The sequence below is a fragment of the Hyla sarda genome, chromosome 1 (genome assembly GCF_029499605.1).
Source record: "Hyla sarda isolate aHylSar1 chromosome 1, aHylSar1.hap1, whole genome shotgun sequence".
NCBI lineage: Eukaryota > Metazoa > Chordata > Amphibia > Anura > Hylidae > Hyla > Hyla sarda.
The window spans coordinates 58362119-58373087 of record NC_079189.1 but is presented as its reverse complement, the minus strand read 5'-3'; the positions used below and the strand labels follow the sequence as shown (position 1 = coordinate 58373087).

At 41.9% G+C, this 10969-nt stretch overlaps 1 protein-coding gene across 3 annotated transcripts in view; it reads right to left on the bottom strand.

Annotated features, from left to right (window-relative positions):
* EVC2 (EvC ciliary complex subunit 2) overlaps positions 1-10969 on the bottom strand; it is a 164903-nt gene continuing 153934 nt past the window's right edge. For 2 of the 3 annotated variants that reach the window (XM_056555126.1, XM_056555127.1), the window contains one exon: positions 32-446. In XM_056555126.1, the coding sequence (XP_056411101.1) occupies positions 197-446 (250 nt within the window). In that variant the 3' untranslated portion in view covers positions 32-196. Of the gene's footprint in view, positions 447-10969 lie in introns of all 3 variants that reach the window. The other variant, XM_056555125.1, reaches the window with a different exon arrangement.

The following is a 10969-nucleotide window of genomic DNA, read 5'->3' as shown; positions in this document are numbered from 1 at the left end:
GTTCAAAATATTCACACCTGTGTAATCAAGATATCGCATTAGACTCCGCATTTCCATCATTCATGTACAATTTTAATCAGATTTTCTCTATGTACACATTTACAAAAACAACAATTTACCGTTGCTTACATTTTTTTTTTAAAAGAAGATATACCTTATATATATTAGCAAAAATAAAATATTTAACTCTTTATTGCTAAGTCGAAACAGCACTGGACTTCTTGGAGTTGAGAAAGTTCCTCTTTTTTTTACGCTTAGATTGAGGAGTGGGAGAAACACTAGGAGCTCGGAAAATAAACAGTCTTTCTCCAGTATCCAAGATGCTTAAAGCTTCTGCGCTTCCAAACTGGTCAGAGCGTGGGCCGGCCTGCAGGAGCTTGGAGAGACTGTCTGAGTGTGAAAAGGAGACACGCTTCACCGGCCGCAATCTCTTCTTTTTCAGGATGCTGAAACACAACACATCGAAAGACTCAAGTTAAGTCCCAGAACAACCAGCAACTCTTTATTATCTACCATACAAAAGAAACACTAATAAAGTACATGTAATCTGCACAGTCATTTTTAAAGGGGTACTCCACTGGCCAGTGGCCATGCCCCCTCAATGCAAGTCTATGGGAAGGGGCGTGACGCCCCCTCCAATAGACTTGCATTGAGGGGGTATGGCCTGACATCATGAGTGGGCGTTGGTGACCCCCCGCACCGCGCGCACAGTGTTCGGAACTAAATGTTCCGAAAACAGCCAGAACACTGGCCAGTGGAGTACCCCTTTAACTTTGCAATGGTTTGGAGGCACATGTTAGACATAATTGTGGTGTCCCGGTACAGGACATGGTCCTGTACCCTCCCTAAATCCCCTCAGAAAGAGTCCCTGCAGTCCATAGGGCTCTCCTGCAGGGTTCACCTCTTTGCTCACCTTCTATTGTATCATATAAATGCATTGTATATATTGTGTATGCATTGTCAATATGTATAAAGTTTGTACAAATGTACAGAAGTGTTAGGCATGTGAAACATTGTCATGTGACATACCCAGAGTCCCTTGGGTACAGGACACACAGGCTTTGCAACCAATGGGCTTTAGTCCAGCCTCCTTAGTATATAAGAGGCTGTAGTCTCTCAGTTAGCTCTCTTGTTCCTGCACTTTCTTATCTGCTGGATATCAGCCAAGCACAATACCTGTACTATCTAAATTCATCTCAGCTTGGCCAAAGCCTAAAGAACCTGCAGCCACTTCAAAGTGAGTTATCAAGCTCTATCTACAATTCTAGTGACTACTACTCAATTCAAGAATAATATTAGTAGCACAGTGGCCCACATAGATATTCTCAGTACTACAAGTCCCAGCAAGCCTGCAAGGTATCCTGTGTCCCCGTTGCCTCTAGAGAAACTGCATAACTGTAAAGACTGTTTCTTAATAATTACAAGTAAAAGTTCCAGTTCTTGCATAATTCCTGCTGTGGACATTCCTTTATTGAAAACCATTTTGGGTTGGTTGACGGCGGTTACCATACCGGAATAACCACATCCTGGAGTAACGAATAATCTGGGGTTAATAACACCTTACCCCACAGGGTTAATACCACCAGACCCTGCTACACTATTGCAACACCCCAGCTCACCACATAGCCAACACAATATAGTCCCTATAAAGATTGGTATTGTATCGGCAAAGATTCAGAGTTACTAAAAGATTGGGCAACCCTTGACCATATTGCCTACCATAGTCTCTCTGAGCAAGAGTGGAGAGATGCCATCAAGCTTCAGCTCTTGTTCTGGCTGACTCAAGTTGTCCTGGCACTACATGGTTGGCCATTCAGAAGGAACGGACACTTGGGTTTCCACATACCTGATCCTTTTGTTCTGAAGGGAGACAAGTCACCCTTAGATGCGTCTGATAGAGGCGTCTCAAGTCCCTTTATTTAGAACACATCCCAGCTGTATGGGAGGATCAGAAGAGATAGCTGTTGACCTTTTATTCCAATAAACAGTATTTAAACTCATATATGCCTAGTAAATTGTAACGCTCTCTATGTCACTCCTGAAGTCAAGGCTAATTTGCTAGATCTTACAACCCAGCAGCTCAGTCCAGAATGTAAACTAACTGTTATGCACATGTCCGAGCCAGCTTTGCCAAAACCCATCTCCTCCAGATGCCGGTTTGGCTCTCATGTTCTGTGCCATAGCGTTCCTTAGGTAAATATTGCACAAAGATGTTGCCATGGGCAGCATCCTTAAAAACCACTTCACCTGCAGACCTCGCCTAGTTATAGATCTGATACACAGATATAGGTCTCATATGAAGAACTTTTTAATTAAACTGCAGATCTTTGGATTGTTGTGAATATTCTTCTGCTTTACCCCTGGCTTGATATGACTTCTGACTATATAGATTTGACCCTTGGCTTTTTTACTGGACTCTGCCTACACTCACTACGTCTACGTATTAAATGACAAAGACAACACAATGTACGCTCTGTTTCCCAGCATGTCATCATAATGAAGATTATGCACTTGTCCGAGCCAGCTTTTCCAAAAACCCATCTCCTCCAGTTGCCGGCCTGGCTCCTATGCTCTGTGCCACAGGTTTGCTGAGATAGATAAAGCTCAAAAGGGATGTCATGGGCAGCCTCCTTAAAGGGGTACTCCACTGGAAAACATTTTTTTGTGTGACTGAACTGGTGCCAGTAAATTAAACAGATTTGTTAATTACTTCTATTTAAAAAGCTTAATCCTTCCAGTACTTACCAGCTGCTTTATGCTCCGCAAGAAGTCCTTTTCTTTTTGATTTTCCTTTCTGTCTAAGCACAGTACTCTCTGCTGACACCTCTGTCCATGTCAGGAACTGTCCAGATCAGGAGAGGTTTGCTATGGGGATTTGCTCCTGCTCTGGACAGTTCCGGACATGGACAGAGATGTCAGCAGAGAGGACTGTGGTCAGAAAGGAAATCCAAAAAGAAAAGAACTTCCTCTGTAGTATTCAGTATTCAGAGTACTGGAAGGATGAAGATTTTAAAACATCCATTTTTTCTAGAGTCCGGTACCTTCCAAGAAAGGGATTAACCTTTTTTACAACCTTTTCGGTGGCAGGACAGACACAGTGAAACTGCCCTATATGGCTAAATGGGAGTCGGATCTTGGGGAATCATTCACGATAGAACAATGGACCCAAGCTTTCCATAATGCAAACAAACTGCTACACTCTACCAATCATAGAGAGGCATTCATAAAAACTGCGCTCCGCTGGTACTTTACTCCCGCCAGACTGAATGTAATGAATCCAGAGTGCCCTAACACATTCTGGCGCAATTGCGGTCTAAGAGGAACCCTACTGCATACTTTATGGGATTGTCCAAACTTACGTATCTTATGGCAGGGAGTACAGTTGCTTCTGAGAAGATTTTTAGGGGGGGAATTTGTCCTGAAACCTAGCTTAGCACTACTGCTGCTAGATATAGACAAGCTACCGTCACAAGTCCGTGTGCCCATAGCCCACATCCTGATAACCACTAAGCTTCTGATCACGAGACGCTGGCGCACTGCTGATGTCCCCTCCTTACTAGAATTGATCAACTCTGTCAACTTATCGTGTAGTTATGAGAGAGCATATGCCTTAGCTTGTCACCACTATAAGGCCTTTCAGAGGAAATGGAATGCGTGGTACTCGAGCCCCCACTGCCCTTCTGTATGCTAATACTGATTATAGGTCTCGTTGATCCCCTCTGTTACCTATGCCTGTTACCAGCTTTCTATATAGTATAAACAGGCTGTGAACTGCCCTACCTCGGACGCTGTTTGACCCCGATAGCTGCCGACACGGGGAAGATCCCTGAATACAATTTTATTACCGGTTTGTATTATTGCTCTATGCCTATGCTTTCTGACGACAATTTGAATGTCCTTACTTATATTACACTTTCGGTACGTTTTTGTATGTACTGTACTTTTGATTACTTGTAATCCATTGTACCTAGTGTTTCTATATTTCTTTAAAATAAAAATTGTTTGAATAAAAAAAAAAAAAAAAGATTTTAAAACAGAAGTAATTTACAAATCTGTTTAACTTTCTGGCACCAGTTGATAAAAAAAAATGTTTTCCACTGGAGTACTCCTTTAAAAACCACCTTCTCACCTGCAGACCTTGCCTGGCTATAGGTCTGATACAAAGAACTTTGTCTGTGAAATTCCTTTTTATTAACTGCAGATCTTTAAACTGTTTTGATGATGTTTCTTCTTTATCCCTGACTTCTGACTCTGGCTTGTTTACTGGACTTTGCTTACATTCACTACGTCTGGTACCTTTGATGTCCTGAGCCGATCCCGGCTTGTTAACTATACTTTTTTCTCGGCTCCAATATTTCGTCAATCAAGGCTATTCCACAAATTGGATTGCATTAACTAGAAGACGCACTGGTAATACAGATAGCGTAGCACTAAGTCTGTAAGTCAATGGAATGTAAACTAAGCCTGTAGTCAGTATAATCACTACAACACTTCCTATTAAATGACAAAGACAACTCAATGAACGCTCTATTTCCCGGCATGAAGATTAGATGCAAGTAATGGTAAAAGATTCCAACAACCAATAGAACAAATCCGGGAAACCTCTTAGCCAGCATGAAAATGTGTCAGTCGCCTCGTACTGAAGGAACCCCCCCACTGTGGTCACACCTACCCTGGCGATAGATGAAGCTGCATCCACATCATAAGTGCTAATGGATGGAAAATACACAACACAACAAATGATCTGTCTCTCCGCATTACTATCCTTCCTTCCACTATATTTCATGCCACAGAGAGTAAAAATTGATCTCAGGATCTCTTGTGCCCTGATCCATAATCCTACGAAAGCCTTTATCAGATATAACCTTTAAGATATCCATGTACCATGTAGAATAATGAAGCCCTTTCATTTCCCAAATGGATATTTGATAACTTTGTTCTATAAATACAAAGAAAGCTATGTCATCTGTTTGTCTAGGTTCTGTGTGTTTAATTTTACATTAGTGCTGTAAAAAAGTATTTACCCCTTTCCCGATTTCAAACAGTCGTGTGAAAAAGCATTTGCCCCCTCAGCTACTAAATAAGTTAATAAAAGTAAATTGATTAATAGGTTAAATTTCTCTAGCAACACCCAGGCATCATAGATCTGCTAATTCTAAACACTGCTTACATAGAATCTGTCTGGCAACAGTTTTAAAGGGGTAGTCCAGCAATTAAATTCTTATGTCCTATGCAAAGCATAGGGGATTAGTGTCTAATCGTGAGAGGTTTGACCACTGCGACCCCCCGGCACAGAGCGGGGGTCAATATGCCCTCTTCATGCATCTCTGTAGGAGAGCTGGAGATACATGAGCACTGTACAGTGGTTCCTCAACATACGATGGTAATTTGTTCCAAACGACCCATCCTTTGTCGAATCCATCGTATGTTAAGGGATTATTGCAAAGTAAAGTATAGGAAGTTATACTCACTTGTCCCCGCCGCTCCAGACTGCGTCCTCACCGCTCCCGATGCTGTCCCAGGGGCTCCCTATGCTGTCCCGCTCCTCCGGCATCTTCGTCGGGATCCTCCGGCTTTTTCCGCATCTTCTCCGGTGTCCGGATCTCGCTTTCTGGTGACGTTATTACGTTGCGGCGCCAGGATGGCGTGTGCAGCGACGTAATAACGACGCCGGAAAGCGAGGCCCGGACCCCGGAGAAGATGCAGAGAACGCCGGAGGATCGCGAAGTGGACCCGGAGCAGCGGGGATAGGTAAGTGAACCTGTCCGGGATGCTTAAACTGATATCCGACAGCAGCTTAAGCATTTTGCGCTGTCGGATAGCAGTTAATGCGATGGCCCCGACATATAAAAGCATCGTATGTCGATGCTGACATCGACATGCGATGGCCTCTGAGAGGCCATCGTATGTCGATTTGATCATATGTCGGGGCCCTCGCATGTCGAGGGGTTACTGTACTCTTGTATCTCTGGTTTTCCCATAGAGGTGCATGGTCAGCCCCCCTCCCCCCCCCCCCCCCCCCCCCCACGAACAAACATTTATACCCTATCCTTTGGAAAGGGTATAAGAAGTAAAATGCTGGACTAGTTTCTGTTGTGAATCCAGAAGAAATGCTGAACAATTTCACACAGATCAGGCTGCTGTATTCTACTGTAAACTGTCTGAACCTGGGATTACACTGATGCCGTGCCGTCCTTAAATCCTAAATTAACTGGTGCCACAAAGTTAAACAGATTTGTAAATTACTTCTTTTAAAAAACCAGCTGCTGTATGCTCCACAGAAAGTTCTTTTCTTTCTGGAGTTCTTTTCAGTCTGACCACACTGCTCTCTGCTGACACCTTTGACCGTATCAGGAACTGTCCAGAGCAGGAGAGGTTTGCTATAGGGATTTGCTCGTACTCTGGACAGTTCCTTTAGAATTTACAAATATGAATACCCTAGGAGAAGGTGGAGTCAGCACTGAGTAAAAACATTCCTTTAGTCATAGTATAAGTCCACAAAAAGGCAGGAAAAATTATCACTAGGACAAAAGTGCATTAGTCATGGTATACGTGTTGTTTCTTTGACACACTCCTTTATACTGAATAAGCCCGGTGGAAGGGAGAACCGGACCATTATTAGACAACCAACTTTATTGTCCTGAGTGCAATAAAAACAAACATAGCAAAAAGGTGCATACGATGTAAAAAAGAAGAAACAAATATGCATAAGCTTACAAAAATACTCAATAATGAAGAATCAAGTCCGTTCTATTGTTCAAACCAAAAGGGTGAATGCTATTGAACTAATAAATCCACATAGCCTCTCTATTGTGTAGGTGACGTTTATTGTCACCTCCTCTTCTTCTCGGGATAATTTTTTCTATTGCTGAAAACTTCAGTTTTGAAACATCACCATTATGAACAGAGAAAAAAATGTCTTGGTACATTAGACATACGCTATTGAGGGGACCTGCTGATTGCAGAATATGCTCTTGTATTCGCTTTGTTTGTTTTTATGCACTCAAGACAATAAAGTTGGTTGTCTAACAATGGGCCAGTTCCTGTCCTCCCTCCCCCTGTGGGAAGAGAACACCGGGCTCATTCAGTATAAAGGAGTGTGCCAAAGAGACAACACATATGCCATTACTAAAGTCCAATCGGCCTGAAACGCGTCGGCTTTCAGAGGTGCTTCCACTATGCACTAATGCACTTTTGTCCTAGTGTTCATTTTTCCTGCCTTTGTATGGACTTTTACTATGACTTAATTAAAGGAATGTCTTTATTCAGCGCTGGCTCCACCTTCTCCTATGGTATTCACTTTGAGCTTTGAGGCTGGCTGTGCAGGTGCCGAAACAGGTGGGCTGAATTCCTACTTCCCTATTTTCGATAATTTATAAATATGTTTAACTTTCTGGCACCAGTTGATTTAAAATAATTTGTTTTCCACTGAAGTACCCCTTTAATAGGAGGTCTCAAAAGCTATGGGGTCCGATTTGACTTTCCCCACTTCAGGGATCGATTCACCCATTTATGACCATTAGGTTTTATTGGTCGGTACAAATGGTATTCAATGGACTAGCAAATTGGTTAATACGTTGATTTCACAAGTCAGATAAAACATTTCCCTTGTGAAGTAAAAGGTTTTTACTGTACTAAATGATGTAACCCTGAGTGCACCTATTTCTGATAAAAGATCGATCTTTAAAGGGGTATTCCAGGCAAAACCTTTTTTTATATATATCAACTGGCTCCGGAAAGTTAAACAGATTTGTAAATTACTTCTATTAAAAAATCTTAATCCTTCCAATAGTTATTAGCTTCTGAAGTTTTCTGTCTAACTGCTCAATGATGATGTCACATCCCGGGAGCTGTGCATGATGGGAGAATATCCCCATAGGAACTGCACAGCTCCCAGGACGTGAGTCATCAGAGAGCAGTTAGACAGAAAACAACAACTCAACTTCAGAAGCTAATAACTATTGGAAGGATTAAGATTTTTTTAATAGAAGTCATTTACAAATCTGTTTAACTTTCCGGAGCCAGTTGATATATAAAAAAAAGTTTTGGCCTGGAATACCCCTTTAACCTGTACCCTGCAGCCATCAGTTGGATTTGTTACTAAAACACCCAGGGCATAAGCAAAAAACTAACTGAATAATAAGTGGAATACCTAATATTCTTATTTATATCTAGTGTTTTATTCTCATGTTGCCCCTTCGACTCTGAACAGTCTACAGAAAGCATTTGGATCCCACATTATGACAGCAGTAACAACCTACTATTATCTGACGTCTGCTGCTTCTACAGAAAACAACAATACATTATAATAGAAAGACGTATGATAACAACACTGCACGCAGTCATACTGTGAGGCCTGAGCTTTTACATCAGTGATGGAGGATAAGAGCCTGGACTATATGGATTTCTTCGTAATGTCTAATAAGTGCACTGGGGTTGTGCTTCACTATGAATCATCGCCATCGACTGGGCAGTATGGGCTCCATGTAGACACAGCTGCAGCACCGGGGCCATGGGTTTGGATCCAACCTACCATGTAAGAACTAACAGGATTAAGTGGCACACATACATAGAGGGCCCTATGAGAAATATTAACATAGAGTCCCCTTATGGTGCTGAATCACATCCCAACATCCAAAATGTAAAGAAGCCATTGCCTTTGTTTATATGACCTTTTGGCTGTTTTTTTCCCTTTGTTTTCAATGCTTAGGTATCCACCTCTGATCTGAAGCGCCCTTCTGAATGTATTGTCTCATGTCCTAGTACCTGTCTATAAGTCCAGTTAGGAACATGATGGGCATAGAGTGGCTTTGGGGGACATATTACAGTCAACCATTCATTTTAAAGGGCACAGTGTAAATGTTGCCACCTTTGTTCTGAAAGGGTGTTGTGAAGTTGAAATAACTTATTTAATAGAATCCACAACAAGTTCTGGCTCCTATGCTATGTGTGGCTATGCTAAATTGTTTTGAGCGCATATAGCAGTTGGCCAAGTATAAAGAGTTATGTAACATGAACTACACCTTCTCCCTCTTTCTTATGGCTCATTGCAAGATTTTAGCAGTATGGTTCTTAGGTAACAGAGAGTTTTCTCTGGAAACTAGGGTCAGAATAGCACAGAAAAATACTAGAGGGTTCTTCTTTGATGGCACGTCCTGACACAACAGAACAATAGCTAGTGAGGTAGTGGTGGCAACCAAAGGTTGGCTGAACTCTTGTTTAGCTGACAACTATCTCTCTCAATCATCATCTATATATATATATATATATATATATATATATATATATATATAAAGCTTTATGTTATTTAATTGGAGAAAGGGGGTCCAAGTCTCTGCCAGGCAACTGTGACAGAATAAATGACTCGGGGAGTTGAAATCTAACATGCCCAATCTTTATGTCAGTTCATAGACAGTTAGCACAGCACTGCATCCCCTTTGTATATGAAACGGTGTAGAAGTAGCAGATACAGACTTAAATCGCTGAAGGTGGTGCTCTGATTGGCAATAGTGCAAATAGACATCTTGAGATAGTAGAAATGAAAATTGGCAACTCACCGCAGTCAGCTGTTAGAATTCTTCTTTATTGCATACTCACGAATGTGTTACTTGGGAAGAGGGTAGTGGGGGGGACACAGTGTGGCAACCAAGCTCCGTTTCGCACGATGAACGTGCTTCCTCCGGCCATGGCCGAAGGAAGCACGTTCATCGTGCGAAACGGAGCTTGGTTGCCACCCTGTGTCCCCCCCACTACCCTCTTCCCAAGTAACACATTCGTGAGTATGCAATAAAGAAGAATTCTAACAGCTGACTGAGGTGAGTTGTCGATTTTCCTTTCTACTATCTCAAGACGACCAATCTTTAGGTCCCCAACATCATCTGTGGTGAAGAGTCACAAGGCTACCACATGCATACGATGGTTGGCTGCTCCTGCCGAAATTTATCATATGACTTCTATGGCTGATAAGACTGTTCACCTTTTACCCCTAGAGACCTGCTACTTTATAAAGAGGGAGCATCCAACACAAAGCGCTCCAAAATTTGGAATAAAAAAAAAGGGGGTTTAATGCTCACATCACAGCAACTTTTCTGTCCTGCCATAAGACCATTTTCAAGCTTAGTGATACATACTGAACAGGGGGTAAAATATACTATTTATATATATTTATATATATATATATATATATATATATATATATATATATATATATATATTTATATATATATATACACACACACACACACTGTTACCTACTACGTGTTAGCTATCTAGACATTAATGAATTTCAAAACAGACTCCTGATGTCGTATCACAGACCCCCGAATTTACGTGACAAACTTGTTAAAATGGATGTTTTGTTTAGATCTACCTGTATCAAAGCAGGGACGGGACACAGTGAGAATGACTTGAGTCGGGCAGTAGTGGGGCTGCCTGGCCACTGGGTCGTTCCCTCCATTGGGCATGGGGTCTCGGAGGCAGTGGTCGCCGCCAGGGGCTACGCCAGTGTCAGGTTAGGGACCCACTCTAACGAGGTGGCCTTGACGTGGCGAGTGGGCTTGTACTTTTTGATCAAAATGTATACTAACAACCTGTTAGTTTTTGAAATTATGCTGAGAAGCAAGTAGATCAAATGACATATGGTGGATGTGCGGCTGTGTTTCTCTCTTTTTGTGTTGCACAGAATGACTTGAGGTTTACCCTTTTGGACCATACACCATTGTCCAAGAGAGGGGGTGATAGGGTGAGCAGACTTAAGCATTGTGAATTGAAATGGATTCATGAGTTGGGCTCTCTCCGCCCGAATGGCCTTAATGTGGTTTTTCCGTAACACCAGGTATATATGAATTATCGTGAATTATATAATAACAAATGATCAATTCTGTATAATGATGTGGATGTCTGCTTTCCTTGATGCCTTTAAGTGACCACTTGTTGGTGTATAGTTTTATTAATTTTCCTTCTTTCTTTT